Below are 23,463 nucleotides of genomic sequence, written 5' to 3'. Positions count from 1 at the left end.
ACACATCTAAAGTAGTATTTACTGAATTCTTAGACCTAAAATTAATCAGGTTATCTTTATTATGTCCTTATGCATAAGGACTTAGAGGTGAAAGAAATTTTACTTTCTTTTTACCATAACTGTTCGTAGATATAGACATAGGTACACTTTGAGATTTAATAGAATCACTGTAACAGCTACTGTATGTTTAATGATGCTGTTGATACTCTTAACAGGTTCTTTACATGTAGTTTACTTACCTACAGCCATCATGTAGTCCCAACGGTCAAGGTAACACATGTTGAAGCCCTGTCCATCAGGTGTGTTGGTTGTGATGAAGACTGGAATTTTTCTGTCACGATTCTGCATAACACCCACCGTCCATGCACACAGGAACCAGCTGACTGTCATCAGCATCACTCCCAGAATTCTCAGTAAATGGAGGCTGGACATGTAGGGCATTCTCTGGGCTGTGCGTGACAGGAACACCTTCAGTACTCTGGTCCAAAACAAGAGCAGTATTGGTCCTTAATGTGGAGTATTTGAGTACTAAAGACAAACTGGTGCAACTTGTAGTAAACAGTAAAGTCAGTGACTGAGTGTTGAATTTGATGTCACTTCAATATGAAGTTTCTTGAGAGATGTCTTTGCCTGGAGAGACTTTTGATATCAGTGGAATTAGGCTCAAAATAAGTAATGTAAGTTAGACAAAAATCCACAGAAGAATTTTTGCTCTCCACGATAATTGCAGATTTATACAAGCTGGGGAGATCTCTTGGAGCTATTTCTAAACAACTGCAGATTTCAAGATCATCAGTTCAAACAACTGTAGATAAGTACAAGTCATCCAGATGTGTCACCACTTTGCAAAGGTCTGGCAGAAGACCCGAAGGGTGACAGAAGAGATTGGTTAGGAAGTTTAGGAACAATCCAGGAATCACTGATTATCACAAATTATTCAATGTTACCTTAAATAAACAGGCAGATGGTGAAAACTTGGACATAATTGGGTGTTCCAATTGGTTTTGGAATGGATTAAGAAAGTAAGCTAACACATGAACTTCCCAAAGCTCTTTAAGCGTCAACCCTATTGAAAATTTAGGGACTATGCTTAAAACCCAGGTTTGTGACAGAACACCAACCAATTTAAATGAACTCTATCAATTTTGCCAAGAAGGGTGTTCAAATCTCCAGCCAAAGTTATTCCAGGAACTTGTTGATGGCTATCAAAAGATCCAGGATCGAGGTGCAACTTGAAACCTGCCAAGTGACGTTTAACCAAATATTAGTGTTAGCGTATACATTTAGCTTATACGTAGACTTTTGACCTTTGTGGATTTGAGAAAATCCACAATAAATCACTCAATGTTTATTTGAAAGGACAGAAATCAGAAACAAAGTCTTCCCATTTATGGTACACTCTGGGTGTACAAGTTAGCAAACTTTAGCTGATAAGTATACGCATATAAATTCAAGAGGAACATGCTCTTTTTCCCCCATAAAATTACACAGTCTTAAAGGCAAGTGGTTTAACTTAGTTTTGAAATGAATCATTTTATAGTCTCTTTATAATATAGCTTTGTTTGCTAAAAAGCAAAACAAAACAGACATCTATTGTCCTCCCAGTACTCCAAAAGCTCAATTAACTTTTCAATTTTAAATAATAAATAAAAATACTATGTTATGTGGAAACCATCGTATACAAGTTGCTCTTTGACCACAAATAGTGTCTGTATCAAAACATATAAAATATATGCCAATATGATCAATTTCATATTATTTGATATGAGATTTATATTTGTAGATAATCACTGAACCCAAATGTTATTTAATTATAACTTAATGCAGTTGTGGATTTATAAATAGGCCTAATTTCCTTCCAGCTCACTCAGAAAAAGATCATACAAAATATCTTCCAGTAAAATAAACTAAATATTTTACAGTAAAGTTCATGTATTTTTCAAGAAATTGAGCATTTATTCAAAGCCATTAACCACTGTGCTTTGATGTTTAAGGAGAAGGTATTAAACAGAAGCACTTAATTTTAACTACATTAAATGTTAGTATCGACTGCTAACCTACCTGTACATCTTAAGTGTGACTGTGCCATAGACAATGGAGAAACCAAGCATTCGCACCCAGCGGAGCAGGATGCACCTGAAGGTGCTTGGCCTGAAGTACATGATAAAGACCTGCAGAGACAGAGAAAGAAATGCTTAGTAAAAGAAAAACTGTCACGGACCCGGCTCTGGAGGACTCGGGGGTCCGTGAGCAGTTTTGACTGTTGTTGTTGTTGTTGTTGTTATTAGTATTATTATTATTATTTGGTGATGTGTGTGTTTTTCTGCACAATGCTGTGTTAGTCTGTGTCCCACTCGTATGTATAGGCAGGGTGTGGGTGTGTACGTGTGTATGTCTGCGGGTGTGGCTGGAGGATGGCGCACAGCCACCGGCAGGCCTGACGGGTGTGGCCCTGCGGGAGGACTGGCCACACCTGAAGTTCCTGCCACACCTGTTGGTGATCAGGCTCGTCGGGGGAGCTACTTAGGAGAGTGTTGGAGCTCCCACCGGCGCGGGATCATTGAGTTATCGTACCAAGTTAGTGTGTGTCAGCATATGTCAGTGCTGTTCGTATATACCCGCCGAGGGTTAGTGTTGACGGCTGCTTCTATGGTTTCCCTGCAGGAGGAAGAGTGGTCCAGAAAGGCAGCACGCACGGGGTGTGTGGAAACACAACAGCGGGGAGCACGAGCACGAGCACAGACGTCGGAGGGAAGCACGCACACGGGGTTCAAGGGAGCAACGGGGAGTTATTGTGTTTACAGCTTTTCACTGTAAATAAAGAGCACTGTTTGCATCGCAGAGTCTGCGTTTTGGGTCCTCCTTTCCCCACATCCCCACAGTCTGCCAGCCAGACCGTGACAAAAACTACAGCTATACACGACCAACCAACAGTTTCTATTGGTGTATAGATAGTTGGCCCAACCAGTTATTAGGTTTAGGGGGTGATCACTTTTTCACCATGTAGGTTTTGGATTTCTTTCCCCTTAATAATAAACGCCTTCATTTAGAAACTGCATTTTGTGTTTACTTGTCTTATTTTTGTCTAATATGCAATTTTGTTTGATAATCTAACAGATTTAAGTGTAACAAACTTATCAAAAAATAGAAGGAGGTAAACACACCACTGTATGTACATTACCAGTCAAAAGTTTGGACACACCTTCTCATTTAATGTATTTTCTTTATTTTTTTAATACTTTCTACATTGTAGATACAAACTGAAGACATTGGACATATGAAGCAAGATATATGGAATTATGTAGCAAAGAAAAAATTGATAAATAACTCTAAATATCTCTTATATTTAAGATTTGTGAAAGTAGCCACCCTTTGCTTTGCTGACAGCACTGCAAATCCCTGGCCTTCTCTCAGTGAGCTTCATGATGTCCTCACCTGAATAGGTTTTTACTTCACATGTGTGCCTTGTCAGGGTTCATTTGTGAAATTTCATGCCTTCTTAAAGGAGTTGGGACCATCAGTTGTGTTGTGCAAAAGTCAGGTTGGTACACAGCTGACAGCCCTATTTGACAACTGTTAGAATTCATATTATGGAAAGAACCAGTCAGCTAATTAAAGAGAAACAACAGTCCACGATTACTTTAAGAACTGAAGGTCAGTCAGTCCACAAAACTGCTAAAACTTTGAGTTCCCCAAACATGCTTCCAGACTGTGTAAGGGCTATTTGACCAACACAGAGAGTGATGGAGTGCTGCCCCAGATGGCCTGGCCTCCACAGTCACCTGACCTAAACCCATTCGAGATAGTTTGGGATGAGATGGACTTCAGAGTGAAAGCAAAAGGGCTAGCAAGTGCTCAGCATCTCTAGGAACTCCTTCAAGACTGTTGGGAAACCATTTCAGGTGCCGACCTCATGAAGCTCATTGATGGAATGCTAAGAGTGTGCAAAGCAGTAATCAAAGCAAAGGGTGGCTATTTTGATCTAATCAAATTTAAAACACGTTTTGAGTTGTTTCACACCTCACACTGTTTATTACATAATTCCATATGTGTTCATTCATAGTTTTGAAGTCTTCTATGATGTAAATAATCATGAAAATAAAGAAAAACCCTTCAATGACAATGTGTGTCCAAAGGTTTGACTGGTAGTGTATACACAGAGGTGGAAAGAGTACTAAAATATTTTACTCAAGTAAAAGTACTATTACTTTGCTGAAATTTTACTCAAGTACAAGTAAAATTACCTGTCTAAAAATTTACTCAAGTAAAAGTAAAAAGTAGCTCATTTAAAATTTACTCAGAGTAAAAGTTACATAGTTACTTTTTTGTCAGCAGGAGGACAGCCTCTTCTGAGTAGTGCAAAAAAGACAATGGGATAAATCTCAAAGTAGTTGTTTTTTAATTAAAAGAAAAACTTTACAAATTAAAGCGCAGTGGCAGTTAAACTGCAAGTCTATACATCAAAATGGATAATGGTCACCAAACCAACCAACCAAACTGTCAAAACCATATAATTCTTTTACATGTGAATGTGTTTTAAACTGTCAAATAAGAGAACAAGTACTGAATTGAGCTGTACGGCAGCTGCTATAAAAATGTGTTTTAATTTTTTAAACTTGGCCCTGCTCTGTTAATTTTGAGGAGCAATTCAATTCAATTCAATAAAACTTTATTGATCCTGAAGGTTGACCCCGAAGGAAATTGGGTTAAGGTTGCCGACCTTTGCCAGCGTCATCTTACCCTCCGACCATACATACATTACACAAACATCACATGGGGAAGAAGGTCAGAGAGGTATAACGATGGAAAATGCACCACGTGAGGAAAGATAAGGAGAAAAAAATAAGTCCCCCTAGACTGAGCTCCAACAGGGAGATCAGTTTGAGAACAGAAAAAAAACACCTCTGCACATAGCACATGTTATTCTTTTGCCTGCAGTGTGAACATATGTGGGTTAAGTAAGAAAGTAGCCGCTTCTGTCTTCTGTCTAATTTAACTAATTTTTTTTTTTAAATAAATTATTATTATTAACAAACAGGAAAAGTAAACACATTTTCTTTTGGCAATTTACCAATCAAGTAAAAATATTTTAAGTTGCGTGGACAACAACGTGCCCAATAACAGCTTATGTCTTAACTTAATGTGATTAACTTGAGCACAGCCTTTTTTGCTAAAATAAATGTACAAGTTGTATTTAACTTACCTCTACATGCTTGCGCAGGTTTGATGTGGAATTTTTATAAGCTGCTAACTCGGTCTCTCTGGGCAAACACAGCTTACACTGCATAATAAAGCTGTTGCCTTTCTTGCACTTGAAGCCGAAATGGTCCCTTAAATACGGCCAGGGGTTCACATCGGTTTCTTCGAGTTCAGGGTCAGCAGAATTCGATGGGGTTTCTTTTTTCGCTGGATCCGTAACACCGATGTCAGACCCAACGGTAATTTGTTCTACTACCCATCATTCCCTGCAGTATTTCCGAAGCGCAATGTTTGTTTGTTTTTTTGTTTGTTCTTTTAATTTACTCAGTAACGGGTGTGATTGAAAATGTAGCGAAGTACAATACTTTTTAAAAAAATATACTTAAGTAAAAGTAAAATTACCGACTTGGAAAATGACTTTAAAAAGTACAAATACACAAAAAAACTACTCAATTACAGTAACGCAAGTAAATGTAATTCGTTACTTTCCACCTTTGTGTATGCATACACACACCACAACTGTTTTTACTGATGCCTCTGCTGACCGTATAAGCGCACATCACGCCTGACTGTAATCCTGGAATTAAAACTCACTTTGCTGTGATGGTAGCATGAGCAAAACAGTGTCAGCCACTCAGGATAAGAGCATAATCTATATCTTGTGATAATGTAAATGCAAACATACATCACTGTGTTCAAACTGCTTATACAGAATAAACTGTTTAGAGTGACAACTTATAGAACAAAAGTCATGGCAGGAAGGCACGTTTAATCAGTATAAATGGCCAGCACACAAACACAGATTGGGGTCTCTGTTATAGATGGAGCTGCACAGCAGAAAGAAATAATGTGATTGGTCAACCCAAAGATATAGTGCAGTGAGTAAGCTGAGCAAAATAAAACAATCAATGACAGAATAAATGAATCAATCCAATAATCCAGTAACTCTAGTGATTATTTATTGGGAACCTGTGTTCTCCAGTGCAGATTTGCATCATGGGGCTCTAAACCAAGCTCTCCTCTGATCTGACATTGTCCTTATTAACTATATACTCAAAAAATGACTTTAAAGCTGAGGCTAAAAATGAGAACACAGATATCCTGATGTCTTCTAGATGCCAGTGATATCCAATAATAAAGCTCAAATCCTCCTCAATAAAACCAGTTCAGTTCATTAATATAAAAATAAAGCTGCTGTTCTTATAAAGCTGAACTAATGAGTGCAGAGGGACAACAGTTGTTGTTCTCTAAAAAGTAGTTACTAAGTACCCAAAAGGTACCTACTACTACAGGTGCTACTACACCGAGACACTCATATTGATCTTTTTTTTGTTGACATTAGAAAATCCTGCTACATTAACGGGTCATGGTGGATTTCAAAACCAGCTTGAGTATGTTGGTGGGATGGTCAACAACCTTCCTTCATGCAGGGGATTTATTTGTAGATGAAATGGCAACTTTACTTCAGTGACACCCCAGTGAGATGACAGACCGAACTCTGACCTTTCATCTGGGGCTTTCAGAACTACAGTCAGCTATGTGGGCTGCAGGTCACCTTTGAATTAAAAAAAAAACCCTCACACAACATGATCCCAAATATTTGCTCATTTCCAGTCTTGCTTCCACCTCTTACGTCACCACAGCAGGTTTTAGATCTTTAATTTCATAACTGAAATATATCCTGTATCCATGTTTGTATATTCTTGCCTTCCATGCTTTCATCTGCATCATCATTTTGTATAGTTCTACACAAAATGAACTGACACATGTATCTCTGCATTTACATTTCTTTTTCTTCTTTCAGCTGCTCCCTTTAAGGGTTGCAACCGCAGATCATCTGCCTCTATTACATTAAATCTACATTTACATTTACAAGTACTTATTCACGTAAATTGATATTTATGATATTTGCATTTATTACTGGCATTGTTATTATTATTTAGCTCTTAAATGGATACCAAATATACCTGCAGGCTGCTATCTGAATAAAGGTGAGATGACTTGACTATATTTTAGTTTGCCCATCATCGATAGGTTTGAATCGAGAGGGAGGGGCTTCTGTATTTGCAGAGTTTGCCCTTCTTATTGACATCACACAGAGCCAAGAGTCCTGAATCCTGAGCTTTTTGTTTGCATGGATTACTTGTAAGATGACTCTGTTTCATAGAAGCACCTACCACTGTAACAGCATATATAACATAATAGGTCCACTTAACTGTGTGCGCAAAACACTGCAATCCACTACTACACATCTTACTTTTGGATAGCAGATTCAATAAATCTTAAAAATAAATGTGTCCTATATATTATACTGTAAAAAAAAAATAGCTTTGAAGATCATCACTTAAATATTCTTCAAATGTTAAAGTCAGCATTTTGTTTTGTTTTTTAAGCTGCCCTGCCTACAGCTTTAACAAGCTGAATATGGTCTGCACCCACATTTACTTTGCCAAGAGGAGCTCTATAAACTCTCTATAGGCTCATCTTGATATCCAGTTTCTTTTTATTTTATCCTTTTTATTTTTTTTAAGAGTTTGCATGCTCTTCCTGTGTTTGTGTGGGCTCGCTTCCTCCCACAGTCCAAAGACATGCAGTTAGTGGGGTTAGGATAGCTGGTGAATCTAATTTGCCCATAGGTATGAATGTAAGTGTGAATAGTTGTCTGTCTCTTTGTATTAGCCCTGCGACTTTCCAGAATTGCCATGACCCCAGGAAGCAGCCAGCCAAAAGAAGCCGGTCACTCAGTCCAGAGCCAGCACCCGCAACTGCAAGAACCCTGGACCCCACACTTCAAGAATGCAGGGCAGCAATGCTACCCCACCATCTCACCACTCCTCAGCTAAAGCTTGGCCTCTTCCAAATCAAAGGCCAAGAAAAATCCTGTTTCAGAATTAGGATTGTCTCATGTCTCATGATCATCCATCTATCCATCCGTTGTGGGGACAGCAGCCTAAGCAGAGAAGCCCAGACCTCCCTCTTCCCGGCCTTCTCCTTCACCTTGTCCGGGGGAACCCCAAGGCAATCCCAGGCCAGCCAAGGGATATAATTTCTCCAGGGTGTCATGAGTCATCTCATCCTTGTCAGATGCTCGATCCACCTCAACTGGTTCCTTTCAATGTGGAGGAGCAGCGGCTCTACTCTGAGCCCCTCCCAGATGGCCGAACTATTCCTGTCTCTGTTGGAGAGGCCAGCCACCCTTCAGAGAAAGCTCATTTCCGCCGCTCGTATCCACACGTATTATATGATCATGTTTCTTTTTAAATCTACAATCTAATGCAACCACCAAATACAAAGCACCTTATGAAGTGAATAATTGCTCTATTATACTCTCAAAATTCACGCCCAGAATCCATTAACATGTTCACACACTCGACATTAAACTAAATCATCTGTAATGCGGAGCACAGGACCAGCTCTGCACACACTAAATCACTCTGTAGATCAAATTGACTGACACTTTCAGATAGATTAAAAGAAAAAAAAATCACATCCGGGTTATGTTAACGCCTCTTTAATTGGTAAAATGAATCTAAAGATTGATTGATAATCTATGACCGGAGCTGAGGGAGGTTATGAAATGTGCCGACGATGAACACGCCCTCGCATTTCTCATACACGCCCTCAACCCATTCACCCTCCGTACAAATCGTCCATTGTCACATAATCTAAGATATGGAGCTGTGCAGTGATCCGTGAAGAGCTCTAATCTGTGGGGCTCTCAGTCGGCTGGCTCGGTCAGAAACTCACCGGGAAGTAGAGGAGCAGGGAGCCGAACAAGATTGTCTCCAGCAGCAGCAGGCCAGAAGCCCGGATCCGCTGGGGGGTGGAGGAGGAAAGGAACAGCTATTATGAGAAGCTGTTGCAAACAGCACTACAGAATATAACACACATTAATGTAATGTGGATTATGCTACTACTACTGCTACATCTGCGGTTGATTTTATGATTAGGATTAATTATCAGACTAAAAGTTTCATACAATAAGATGATGAATAAAAACTGGATTGATTTTTTTAACATAGTGTATTTGGCTCAGCAGTCACCGTCAACCTTCCATCTAAACATGATCTATACGGTGGCCTTGCTAAGCCAAAAGATCTCACTCACCCGGTTGCGACGATGCCGGTAGGCCACCAGCATGCTGATGAAAATGAGGAGCATGAAGACCCCCTGGATGGCGAGCACACCAGACCTAAGAAGCCAGTCCTCCTGCACCCAGCATGGGGTACCGTCCTGGCAGCTCTTACAGCCCGGCCAGCAGGGGAGACAGATGGGCATGTTCGGGTAACACATACCATTGCTGTCACTCTCATTCACAGGGGCTCCATCTGCATCGCATACAGACACGCACATCTATTCAACCTACACAAAGCCATGGCAAAACCTCATATACATGCGACCTCCACAAGAAGCTTAAAACAGTATGTTAAAGGTTTGCATAGATTGGGTCTAAATTATTAATCTTAATTTTGAAATAATCTTTTTTAGTTTTGAATTTTGACTTTGAAAGATCTGGTTTAATAATTAGCACAATTCCTGTTGTTGTAGATGGTCCAAAACCAATGGGTGCTGTCATGGTGGCTGCATCTATGATTTAAACGGTCAGACTACTAAGAAAACCAGCCTAAAGAGACCTGGTAGCCTGCTGCCTTTGCAGATGCTTGAAAAGAGTTAATTTGTTAGCAGCAGTGGATAGTTGATTGTCGCCTGGGCACAGTTTTCACTTTACCATCACTTTCTTGTTCTTTGATGCAAAACAAACAAAAGTAATGTCCATATCTTTGCTTCTCAAAAGCAGAAAAAAAAGAAAAAGGACACATTTGACACATTTTTTTTTTTTTTTGTGTAATACAAGTCAGTGACAGTGTGGTCAATTTTTGACAGTGTGGTCAATCAACTATGACCCTCCGAAAAAAGAAAAACATATTTTTAGATTTGATTTTTGTAACCCCCCCCCCAATCTGGACATAAAACAATAGACAGAGCTGCTAGGTCAAAGTTAAGGCAGCAACCTCCAGGGAGTTTCACAGTTAAACCAACAGATTACTTAATATCTGTTGACTTACCTGAGTCCTGAGGCGATACGTCAGGGCTGTAGTATCCTTCTTTACAGCCACAGCAGTACTGACCCAATCGAAAGCCCCGGCCTGGAACGGGAATACACTGCAAGAAACACGGAGTGTTTGTTTTTCCTTTCTTTTGTTTTATATATATATATATATATATATATATATATATATATATATATATATATATAGCACCAGTTCCTCATCCCTCTTTGCTCATCGTTTCCGAGGATGTGGTCCCAGCTAGTGAAATTTGATTTAATTTTCACTCTGACAATGAATTGTGGCACACATTTTATATAGTATTGCTGAGCCATAATATGTGTTTTATAAAGAGAAAATAGACAAGGCGGTGGCATTAACATGCATCTAATAATCTCGGGACATAAACATGAAAGTAGATCATGTTTAGATGGGAAAACAAAAAGAGCTGGGAGCCAAAAAACAAAGCTAGACTAGACTATGTGTCTCAGTTTAAAATCATGTTGACCTGTGAGGATATGAAACAGCAGCACATTAAAAACAGGGTCACATTACTCTCTCTCACTCTATTTCCCTCTGATGCTAGCTTCAATTTAGCTTCAGCTGGGACAGAGAAACAAATGCACACACTCACACAAACACAGACACTCACACAAACACAGACACACACACACACACGGATGCCGCGTGTTAATCTAAGTTAAAAGCTAAATGGATACATAATGCCTCAACTGAGAGCATTATCCTTTTCTAGAGAAATCCTGTTCAACAGCAAATAGTCACACACGCACACACACACACGTACTGTTTATATATAAACTCACAGCTCCCTTATCAGATGCTAATGGCACAGGTTGAACATTAATGTGATGTGGATTATACACAGCACATCTCAAGCAGATATTTGTAGTAAATCAGTAGATTCACTCTGTAACGTTTAAGCTGAAACTTACCAGCTTTACAGCCTCTTGGCTTCCCCAGAGCCCCAGGTTTTCATCAGTGTTTATAGTAATATCCTGACATTTGACCTAACATAATATAAAGTATTACTGCATACAGTGGCTCTGATTAACTGCTGAACTGTCCTAAAAAGTTCTCTGCTGTTCTTAAAGTTTACATCACAAGTTTGCTTCAATAACTGTATTTGTTGTAGCAAAATTCAATGTTTGTGTGAATAGTTAGCATCATCTGTGTTTTAGTGTGGTACCTAATGGCTGATAAAAGGAGGGTTATTCTAGCATAAGAGCAAATCAAGTATAAATGACAAACGGTCAACTTTTGTTGTTTAACCTTTCAATCCTGTACTTAGGTCCTCTCTCCAGTAAAACCTTACATAAGTGCATATGCACAGCCCAAGTCAAATTATACACAGTAAACAATAAGTTGTGTTTTAATGATAACTCTATGCACAAATCAATTTAAAAACATCATACTGGTATTGCAAATGTTTTATTTAAAGTCAAATTTTCACCTACAACTAATTCATGATAGCCTGTGTAGGGGAACCATGTGGAAAAGCAATCCCCCCCCCAAAAAAAAGAGATGACAGAGAAGAAACGGGCTAGAATTTTAAAAAGGAATGACTGCACATTTTCAGGGAATCTCTCAAAGACCAAAATGACACCGTTGTACTGGATCACACACATTAAAAGCACCACAGATTGTAACGAAGGAAAAAGGAGAGACAGAAAGATGAGGACAGCTCGCTCAATGGTTCCATAAAAGAAGTGTCAACACAGACAACCTCTGTCCACTGTAAGCCGTGTTTGGAGGAGAGGGCTTCCCACTCCACCTGACCATTATTTATTATGAGGTTTGATATGGTGATAGATTACAAGCCAATAACAGAGCAGATATTGGACAACCAGGACAGAAGAAATGGATGACCCAGTACGAGCCAGGTAATGCAGGACGAGACAAAGGGTGCCATGTGGATTTGGGGATTTTTTTTAGAGTGCTCTGCTCTTGTGTTTCAGACCTCTGTGAGTGTAGTGCATAAAAGAGAAGTATGTCAGCGGGCTGGATTATTTCAATAATCCATCAGATCATCCTGCAGCCTGCCACCCTGAACAGCCATCTTTAAATAGATGGCTGAGATGAGAGGTAGAGGATGGGTCTGCAAAGACAGCCTGGCAGGGAAAAGAGAAACCAACGTTGGACGGGCGGGGTGCAGCAGGTAGAACAGTTTAAGAGGCCAAAACGAAGTAACGAGCACCACCACTCAGGGCTTAAACCTTTTGGAGATCACAAACGTTTTAGAGTGTGCATGCAAGATGTAACTAAAAAGAATATAAACAGACATGTTTTCCATATTAGCTTTAGAAAACTAGAAAAATAACCCCAGCATCTAAGAAGACAGCAGAGAAGCCCTATCTGCTGATGAAAAGCTACTCAGCAGATAAAAATGATCACTGCATCTAGTCTGCGCTCCAGTTTCAAAATGTTTCTATTCCATCGTAGCTGTATTGACTTCAAGATACTACAGATCTCTCTAATCTGTAGCTGTCTGTTAGCCCATTATATTTTGTCTTTGGTCCCACTTAAAACTACATGGCAAAAACACCTAGACCTTAAATTCAGTAATGAGAAGTGGGGCATTCTTTATCAGAACATCTTTGTTTCATTGTTTTGTTTATGTAAGATGTACCCCAACTCACCTTTAGATGTCTTTGTTATTGAACATGTACTGGAACAATCATCGATACTGGAATAAGAGCTGAGAGCTTAACATCACAACATTATTATGTGGAACTGCAACACTAGATCCTACTGTATATTGGAGAAGATACACAATAGTGTGTATATGTCTTGAGATATCCCTCATTTCTATATATTTTGCAAGGAAAATGGGAAATTGGTACGAGTTACATTAACATGCAAATGTTAATAGAAAGAAGGTGGTATGGCCGCCTTTATTCCATATTTGTACATTAGATGTCAAGGAGATGTAAGTAGAAGTGACTCAAACGCCAACCCCAAGTGAACGCCAGTGCATTTATTTACAATGACTCTTAAATACCAGTTCAGAAAGGTCAAAATAGTAGGAACAGTGCAGGCTCTTGAGGGTTTCCTCAAAATCCACACAGAATCCAATCCGCTGCCAAAGCCCACCTATCATGGTCCGTGGGAGCAGCTGTGGGGAGTTGTCATCAGGATGGTGCACTGGCTACTCTCTTGGGCGGAGCTGCCTGCCTCACACCTGAGCCTTAATTCACTGTTAACCACAAGGGACTATTTAAACCAGCGCAACTGGCTACTCATGTTGTTTAGTCTCCGTACCATCCTGTTCTGGATTCAAGGCTCACTTCCTTCGTTGCCATTTCCCTGGCCCTGCGTACTACCGTGGGTCCAATTGCGGTGTCTTAGAACAGCCTCTCCCATAAGCTGTTCCCACTTCCTCCGGCTACTGCATTACCCCTGTGTTTCCTCGTGTTTTTGCCCGACCCTCTCTGGAAATAAAGTATTGGATATAGTTCACAACCAGTGTATTGAGTCTGTTTCTGGGTCCCGTCTCCATGCGAATTTCAGTTCATGACTCCACCTCGCTTGACGGGAATTTATTTATTTTGCGGTTTGCAGATAGGAAAACTTGTCCAATGCCAACTTTATGGCCAGCAGCTCCCGGTCACTAACACTGAAGACACAACGAGAGAAGAAGGCACATGGATGCATCTTACCCAAATCTTGCTGCGAGAGAACAACTCCAGAATCTGAGATGTCCACTTCCACAATGAACTGTTCACTCAGATTGGGTTGTACAAGAACAACTGCTGTGGGTGAAGAGCTGCTTCATGTGCCTCGGAGAGGTGAGAGTAGTTAGCCTTGATCAGTCTACCACGGCCTTAACATTCACCAGGTCAGCCTTCATTTGCCCTCTCTCAACAGTGAAGCCCAAGAAAGACACAGTCAGCATGAGACACATTTTTCTCCCTTTACACAGACGCATTGGATGACCAGACAGACATGTTTCTCATGCTCCTGCAGGGGCTTTGGGAAAATCAGTATATCATCAAGGTACACAAACACAAAATGATTAATGAAGTCCCTTAGGACATTATTAACCAGGACCTGAAACACAGCTGGAGCATTTGTCAAACCAGATACTCAAAGTGGCCAGGGTGCATACTAAACACTATTTTCCACTCATGTCTTTTTCTCATTCTCACCAGATGAAAAGGGTTGGAAGACTACAGTTTTGTGATGATAGTGCCGCCTTGAAAGAGTCCAAATGCTGAGGTGAGCAAAGGTGCTCCGGGTAGGAGGTCTAAATTTTATCCCACTCTGTAATTAATAAAAGCTTTGAGTGACTAAATTTGGGAATTGATGGTGATTTTACCCAGAACCATGAGCCGGAGTAGGAAGGAGTTATCAGAAAGATGTCAGAATCTACACCATGCCAGACACAGCCTTTCGGCCGCACCAGAGAAGTTGCTGCAAAGGCGCTTTTGTTACCGCAATACAGACAGACACCAGCCACAAAACATTTTCTTCGCGTCTGTGGATACAGCTGGGCCTGACCAAGCTGAATCTGGCTGCTTCCTCTAGGTTGGATCGTTCTGTCAAGGAGACGTAAGTAGAAGAAGGATTCAAACGCAGGGCTCCAAGTGAACGTCAGCTCATTTCTTTACAGTGACTCTTAAACAACAGAAAGGTAGTGAACAGTAGTAACAGTCCAGTCTCCTCAAAGTCCTAACACTATCCAATCTTCTCCCAAATCCACACAAGAACCAGCTCACTACTTCACATCTTGAAAGGTAACCCTGGGCACAAAAACAGGAAGGTAAGAATCTATTTCGCAGGCAGGCAACCGCAACAGCAAGACTAGGAGACATGCTGCACTGTTTCTCTAGCCATGACCCAGTGAAGACTTCTTCTTATTCTTCTTCTTCGTGTTTAACGGCGGTTGGCAACCAACGTAAAGGAGCATTACCACCTCCTACTGTTCCGGAGTATGGGTCAGACAGTGAGTTTGCAAGCTGTATCCAAAAAAAAAAAAAAAAAAAAAAACCCACTACACTCTTTCATAAACACCTATAGCCTTCAGAAACCCCACCAGTTCCCTCACCCGTGCCCTACTACCCTCCAACACACTCTTCAGAGTAAATTCCCCAATTCCCCGCTCCTTCAACCTATTCTGCAGAACTGTCCTCTCCACATCATAACCCTTGCACCGCAGTATTACATGCTCTACCGACTCCACCTCCTCCTGGCACACTCCACAAAGCCCCGTCTCATGTTCTCCTATCATCTGTAGTGTTTTATTTAATGCACAATGTCCCAGTCTAAGCCTGGTAATGACCACCTCATCTCTCCTACTACCCCTATACAACCTACTCACTGCCACCTCCTTCTTAAGACGATACAATTGCCTGCCCGTACTCCCTGAATCCCACCGCTTCTGCCACTCCTGAACAACCTGCCTCCAAACAATACCTTTCGCTTCAGATCCACTGCTTGTAATTTCCAGCTCAGTCCTATCCCAGTGAAGACTGAGTCTCTGTTGCATCTTTATGAAGCAACCAAACAAGGTCATCAGGAGCCAGAAGGCAGGTAACCAGCCATGTCATGACACACACACAAAAGTTTTGACAAGAACACCATTGGCTGAAATACACACCCAAACCATGATAGAGCCTCCACTGTGTTTTACAGATGGCAGTAGACTCATGCTGTTAGACCTTTTCTCAGCCCTGCGTCCTGAGATCCTGTGTCAGGTCTTTGTTGGATTTTTTCCTAGGACACGACTTTCAGACACTGTTTATCTGCTGTAGATAGTTGCCACTTTTTTTTTTTTTCCTCCACTTGTTCAGTTTCCTCAAAGGACACACTGCACACCAAGTCACACCAAGACATGCCAGGTTTTCAGCTAATAATAACTAATTATTTTATGTCTGTTAGTTTTGCTTTCGCTCAGAAGGCGAGTCCCAAAATTAGACAAAACTCTCCAACAGCTGTCTGAAGTCAGAGCTTTAGCCGTGTGGTGTTGGAGAGAGAAAGGACCCAAAATGCAGGCAGTTGATGATAGTGCTAGTGATGTTTATTTACAAAGTGGCGTAGTGGCAAAACAGGCAATGAGGGATGACAAAACTAAAGAAACCTAAACTGGGAAAACTAAATAACAAACCTGAGACGCAGAGAGGGACACCGTGGAACATAGACAAACCAGCAACAGGCAGGAGAACACACAGGGCTTAAATACACACAGCAGTAATCAGGGGATGAGAGACAGGAGGGCAACACACCTGGGAGAAATCAGAGCTGACGGGACAGGGGAAACGTTAACTGAACACACTCACATGAGACAGAGACTTTCAGAATAAAACAGGAAACTCAGACACAGAGAACCAGACAAGACACTGAACTAAACAGACCGATTCACAAACAGACAGTGTGACACCATAGACCAGGGGTAGGCAACTCCAGGCCTCGAGTGCCGGTGTCCTGGAGGTTTTAGATGTGTCCATGATCCATCACAGCTGATTTAAAGGGCTAAATGACTCCTCAGCATTTCTTGAAGTTCTCCAGAGGCCTGGTAATGAACTAATCATTTGATTCAGGTGTGTTAACCCAGGGTGCGATCTAAAACCTGCAGGACACCGGCACTCGAGGCCTGGAGTTGCCTACCCCTGCCATAGACAGACAGAACACAGTGGGAACAGGGCAGGCACAGAACAGAAACCTAACAAATGGCAAATCATAACAGAATACATACTCAGAATAAACAAAAGCATAAAGAAACACAAAACACTGAGTCGGCAGACTCAGGACCATGACAACTTTTACATATGCCAACCTCAGTCTTCTAAACTTTAGTCATGTTTAAAAGCATACAACACAGGAAATAAGAATAAATAAAATGTATTTTTTTTATTTATTTATTTTACAATACAACCTCAGAAAAATTGTTCTTATCAGTCTTTATCGTTTTAAGTAATTGTTTGAGTAATTGTTACTCAAACATGCAGAAACAGCTGTCGGGAAGCGAAATAAAAGCTCTGCTGTAACCAAATCACTGAACAAATGTGAGATGTGGGAGGTGATTCGGAGATCAACACCAGGCTATGTCAGGACATATCTTCCCCTCTTTCAATTTCTAAATTTTCCCTTTCAAACACCAAGCTGTTTGCCTCACATTAAAAAGAAATCTCTAAAAAGAAATCAAGCAGTGGATGCACACGTGATCTTGATATCTTTTTTTTCAAAATTCAACCACATGAGGCAGTATAAAGGCTGAGAGGCTTCTTCTAATGCCCTGTTACTATTGTTGGTACTCTGGTGTAGTGCAGGTACTGTACAGTATGTACAATGTAGCATTACCTAGTTCCCCCTCTCACAGTCCTTTCTTTCTCCTTACTTTGAATGATCTAGTAAATATTTCAGGCTTCATCCTCAAAAGAGAAAGGAGACAATTAGCACGCGAAAGGATGTTTAAACCAATGAATATACGTATAATCTCAAAACTCCAGAAAAAAACCCCCGTCTGATCCCATGTGAGATTTAAAATATTTAAAAGAGTATGATTAATGATGAAACACTGACTACCCTACTATGGCAGTAGAAGTGGCAGACACTTTTAGATTCATGAACAATAAACAACACTTGTTCTTGCCTTGTGGTCCAGATGTTAAGATCATACTGGAATAATATTGCTTACAATGTGTAGTATAATAGGCAATGTGCTAAAATGTTCCTAATAAAAATACTCACATGCTGACTTAGAGATGTTCGAGAAAGTTTAACATTGTCACCATATATATTTATTGGCTAGCATGCTAGCAGTTCCTTTTAAGTCATAATGTACTGTAGGTTTGCAGGTACCATGGTTTTAAAAAGTATGTACAGCAATTACAGTTCTATCGAAAACAATCCAATCTATCCAATGTTCCTAATGTTCCCATATTAATGTCCTTGAAATTTAACCTTGACCAAAAAAATGAAAAAGGAATGACATCACCAAAGCCATGGAGTTTCATCCAGTTTTGCTCAGTTATCTGCCAGTCAGGTCATGTATATTGAGATAGATGCTAATAGTGCCAGATGAAATCTCAGGGATCGTCACAACAAAATCTTTAATACTGGTGCCATTTTTCATGGCAAATTGGTTGTGTGTACTAAAAGCAACAAAAACACAAAATCTTGACTTTCTGTCCCTATCTCAAAGATAGTTTCAGTCCCTGGTCTACACTGTGTTTACCTCCATGGTGGTGCGGTTGCACTGGTGAGTATCAGCAAACCAGCCTTCCCCTGTTGCACACTGGTCCAAGTCAATGTCCTGAATGTTGACATCCACACGGATCACACCTCTAAAGCCGAACACACAGACAGTGGGGGAGTGGGTCACAGATGTGTGACAAAACAAAGAAACAACAGTGGCTCCACATGAGGTCAGACTTAGAATAAGTCTCTTCTTTTTCCACAGACACCTTCATATCCCAAAGACCTCACCGTGCCATATTATTTCAATGGAGCACTTCCCTCGCAGACCGCAGGCTTACTTGTGGTTCCTAGACTTTCTAAAAGTAGAATTTAAGGCAGAGAAGATAACATGGCAAAGCTGTGGAACCAGCTTCCAGTTTCTCTGAGGAGACAGTCACTCTCTCCACTTTGAATATTAGGCTTTAAAGTTACTTCTTTTTTTTTTTTAGTAAAGTTTACAGTTAGGGTTGGTTCAGGTAACCCTGAGCCATGCCTTAATTATGCTGCAATAGCCTACGGCTGCTGGGGGACTTCCCATGATGTACCACTCTTGCATTCCCCTCTTTTTTACTCCCCATGTGTTTATATCCTGCTGTTACAGGTCAATAACTTTTGACTTCTCTCTAGTCTGTGTTTTGTCCTGTTGAACTGAATTAAATTGCTACTGCACATTTTGCCTGACCATGCAAGACATTCTATTTCAAATGTTATATTTAATTAAACTCTTCAAACACATTCAAACACGAGTGTTATTGTAAATTCATTTCAGAGTGCTAGCTTCTGTCATTTTCAGCGGGTAAAATGGACTTGGAGTTTTGTTTAAACTACTCTGCTCACAGTGACCAATCGATACAACAGGTATTTAAATGCAACAAGATCGTTAATGGTCTTATTAGGCATGATTTTACATAAAAAATTATGACTTAAATGTTTTTCTTTAATACCCTCACATTACTAAGAGTATTCAAAGGACTGAAAAAAGTGCTCCCAATGTGGATGCAAATTTCTCTGTTCATAATACAAAACGTATAATAGCATTTTATGACTGGAAGATGTCATTGGCACCACTGATTGACAGCTCATCACACAGATCAATGGATTCACATCATTACTAAGACGGTTACTAGGAAACTGAATGAACATTCCCAAACCAAACATTTTAAAGTGAACCAACCACATTTCTATAATTACTGACATCATCAGAGGTGTCACTTCTATGTGTGTGCCTGTATTTATGTGACTGTTATTGCTTGCTTTGTGCATGTTTGTTTGTTTGTATGTGTGCAGGCCGTAACCTGAATTCTGGTGTCAGGTCAGGCTTGAGACCAAAGAAGGAGGTGGAGAGTGTGAGCATCCAGCCAGGCACAAAGCGTTCATCCATACAGTCCAGAAAAGGAGCACTATCCCAGCGTACCCCACTGCGATTGGTCACATAGCTGTCACCCTGCCCCCACTTAGGTGTGTCCAAGGTATTGAGGTCATTGAGGAGCACTCGTTTGGACAGGGCTGTAATTGGCTGGCTGGACTCTGGGAATTTCAGTTTTCTGAACCAGCTGTCATCAGGAGCAGGGGCAGGTGGGTGCAGGCTCTCCCATGCCTTGGATAAGTCCTGGAGGATGATTGTCTGCACCTTAGCCATTGGGCTGCGAGTTGCATGGAGCACTACCTGCGGCACCTGGGCAGTTGGGTCAGCATCAAACGTAAACAGGGCCCGCCGGATGAGCACATCAGCTTCTAGAAGGGCACGGACCAGGGCATGGTACCACTCCATATCCTCTTGCACCGTGCTCTCATGCAGGTCACTAGCTTGGAAGATCATGTTAAGAAAGTTGGCAGTGTTGGCTAGTGCATCCATAGCTGGCCTGAGGGGGGCGGTGAAGCTGAGGGGCAGGGGTCCCATCTGCCCACGGGTGCTATACGCCCGTGAACAACGGCCCACTACCAGAGTCGAGGGGTCTCCGGTGTACAGAAATGTCTCTGCCGGTGACCAGTCATCCTCTATTTCTGTGGGAGCTTCTGAAGTGGAAAACCCCGACGGCTCTGCAGCAGTGGAGGAAGTGGAGGGGCTGGTGGAGTTTTCTGAAGTTCTTGTATTGTTTGTCAATGAGTCAGTGCTGTTGGTCGTCTCCACTGTGACGCCTGATGGGAAATCTGAAGCCACCTGCGCTCTGAGGACGGATGGCAGCAGGAGGAGAAGCCAGACGGGATCCATCCTGGACGCACGCTGATGAAGAAAAAAAGGGGGGGAAGTAACTGAAGGGGTCACTCAGCTGAAGCACGCTTTGCCCCTTTTGGATTTCCTTTGAAGTGATAACCCGTCACATGTTGTTTTGAACTTTTCATCTTCACATTTGGGAGGCACTGCAGCAGCAGGTATCCGGTAACAACGCTGCCACACGCTCTGCTGAGCTCTCACTCACACTCGGACCGCACAGCTCCATCTGTGCGCCGCACGGAACCAAGCACGCCTGAGCTCGTGTCAACACGAAGATGTAGTTGAACCTGCGAGTCCTCGGTGGTGGTGCAAGGATAAAAGTGACGAGGGGAGCAATCCTCGCATTTCTGTTTCCCGTAAGGTGTCTCTAGCGTGCCGTCGCGCTCAGTCTTCGTTTCTCGTGCTTTACAATCACCAGTGCAAAGAAAACGCAGTGTGCGCAGCAAGAAGGAGGAGAGAGGAAAAACCTCAAACTTGGGGCTCCCTGCGTCAGATGGGAGGAGGAGAGAAGGAGAGATGTTGTAGAGATGGAGGGAGGTTAAGAGAGAGAGCAGACTTCTCCCTTCTTCTTTTGCCTCCCGCTCTGCTATCTGTTGCTCCACAGAGCTTCCAGCCCGTCGGGTGGAAGCTCATGATGCTCGTCCCACCCCTCTCTACCGTCGTTCCCTCTCTCCTTGCCTCCCGCCTTCCGTCCTCCCCTTCCTTTCATTCAGCCCCGAACTCCCCCCTCCGTTTTGACAAACCCTCACCAGTGCTTAAAGGTGATGAGAGTGGTACATCTGTTGTGTGTGTGTGTGTGTGTGTGTGTGTGTGTGTGTGTGCGTGCGTGTTCACAAAGCAGAGGATGATGCATTCAGTCAGAGATGAGGGTTAAGCTCTGCTGCATTTGGACATCCATCAAAAATATCTCTACTGGCTGGATGGTTGGATGGATTAACCCCTCGTACACGAGAGAAAGACGAGCATTCTCTCTCACACACACAGTGGAGGCCACAGGATGTAAAGTGTTAACAACCTCCACACTTATACTTCAGTTTTTTGTTTCTAAGTTTTTGCAGCATGAGGGAGTTTATTCTCTGTTTAGGCGCATGAGTTCATTTGTTAGTTTTTGTGTGTGGTGGGGGAGCTCGCAAATACCATAACACTGGTGTAACAATCGTGTGTGTGCGTGCACACTGGTGAGTGAAAGATGTATGAGAAGCGTGATGAAAGAAAAGGCGACACAGATGTATGATGGGAGGAGTAATGCGGGCAAGAAGACTAGTTTTGGTGACTATGGCAACCAGTTTCTGAGAATCTCCTGCCCCAGCCCCCTCCTCAACTGTGAGCCACACACACACACACACACACACACACACACACACACACACACACACACACACACACACACACACACACACTCCCTCCTTGGGACTTCACTGCAGAACAGCGAAGGTGGTGCAGTCGAGCTTGAGGAACACAATAAGTCAGACTGTTCTCGTGCATCTATATAGAAAAACACGCAAACGACAAGTGCAGTGATGAAATGAAGCTTTAACACACCATGAGTCACATTCATACCTACCGTTTTTCTTCTAGCTTATCTACTTGGTAATGTTATTAATCATTTCATGCACGTTCAAGTGCGCAGCTAATAAGGCACTAGAAGTTGTCACATCTGAACTTTTTCTTCAGTCCAACAAATGTAATCTGTCTGAAAGCCATTAAAGACAATTTAAAACAATACACTGTGCACTGTGAAGAGTAACAAGGGAATCCCTGTTGATGATGGGACACACATGCACTGCATATTTTGATTTCGCAAGTTTTTTTTTTGTTGTTTTTTTTTGAAGAAGAAATTGATAAAACACTGGGGTGAACTCTCAGTCTTACCAGCTCAGATTGTTTTTCTTCTCAGCTGAACATTGCGTGATTATAACTGATATCTGAACACACTCCTACAATAACATAACGGTACAGATCCACTCTGGAATTCATGCAAATTTATGCCAGATTCAGCCTACACAATATTTGCGTTCAGTTATCAAATTATGCAGTCAAAACTTTTTGCTGTGACTTAGCCTAGAACTTGCTTTTAAGTCTATCCATCCCCCTCTTCATATATGAGGGTGTTCTAATATTGCACACAAAATAAAGTGACAGTGTTCACTCCTGAGGTCTTCAAGTTGTTCCAGTTTGATCCCATATCAAACATCAGTGCTGACTGATCTGGCACCACCCGAGGTGCTGCAGATAAGAGTTTGGGGTATTCAGGGGTTGAGTGGGTAATATAATAACTAAGATAACTAAGTAAATAAGTAAAGACAGTTTCATGTAAATATTATTTTAGAGGCTTGTTTATTAAAAGCAAATAAAAGAACTAAAAGAGCCGGAACATCTAGAAGGAACGCAATGCAAAATAGACCATAAATAATGATATAGAAGACTGTACTGAACGAGAGTAAATATAAGATGAAAGGATGTATAAGGAAAAACAATGTATAATGACCCCGGGCTTCATCACATCAATATTCAGCTCTGCAGAGCAGGTTGTTAGTTTGATTACTCCACATAAACATCAAATATGAGCAAACACTGCCTTCATCTCTGTGGCTTACATGTACACACACACACACACACACACACACACACACACACACACACACACACACACTGTAAGGATTAATGGGCCTTCATCCACTCTCCTAGCATTATCTGCACTCAGCAGCAGCGTCATCTATCACTACAGAATGACCTGCAGCGCCATCTGCCTGTCTCACAGCGTTAATACAACACTGCTAGTCAGTGTGGAGGTTTGCGTCTTTG

At 41.5% G+C, this 23,463-nt stretch overlaps 1 protein-coding gene across 1 annotated transcript in view; it reads right to left on the bottom strand.

Moving 5' to 3' along the window:
* Positions 1–21,321, bottom strand: part of gpr179 (G protein-coupled receptor 179) — a 28,953-nt gene extending 7,632 nt beyond the window's left edge. Inside the window, exons 1-7 of the mRNA XM_084932216.1 lie at positions 19,739–21,321; positions 18,442–18,550; positions 10,266–10,362; positions 9,307–9,527; positions 8,947–9,015; positions 2,062–2,171; positions 240–478 (exon numbers count right to left, since the gene is read on the bottom strand). Coding sequence (XP_084788342.1) covers positions 240–478; positions 2,062–2,171; positions 8,947–9,015; positions 9,307–9,527; positions 10,266–10,362; positions 18,442–18,550; positions 19,739–20,655 — 1,762 coding nt within the window. The 5' untranslated portion in view covers positions 20,656–21,321. The remainder of the gene's footprint in view (positions 1–239; positions 479–2,061; positions 2,172–8,946; positions 9,016–9,306; positions 9,528–10,265; positions 10,363–18,441; positions 18,551–19,738) is intronic.
* Between the last annotated feature and the right edge of the window lie 2,142 nt (positions 21,322–23,463).

This window comes from Perissodus microlepis, chromosome 6, assembly GCF_051167445.1.
Source record: "Perissodus microlepis isolate ML-2025 ecotype Zambia chromosome 6, ASM5116744v1, whole genome shotgun sequence".
Classification (NCBI taxonomy): domain Eukaryota; kingdom Metazoa; phylum Chordata; class Actinopteri; order Cichliformes; family Cichlidae; genus Perissodus; species Perissodus microlepis.
The sequence above is the reverse complement of the archived record's forward strand: the minus strand, read 5'-3'. Positions and strand labels throughout refer to the sequence as shown.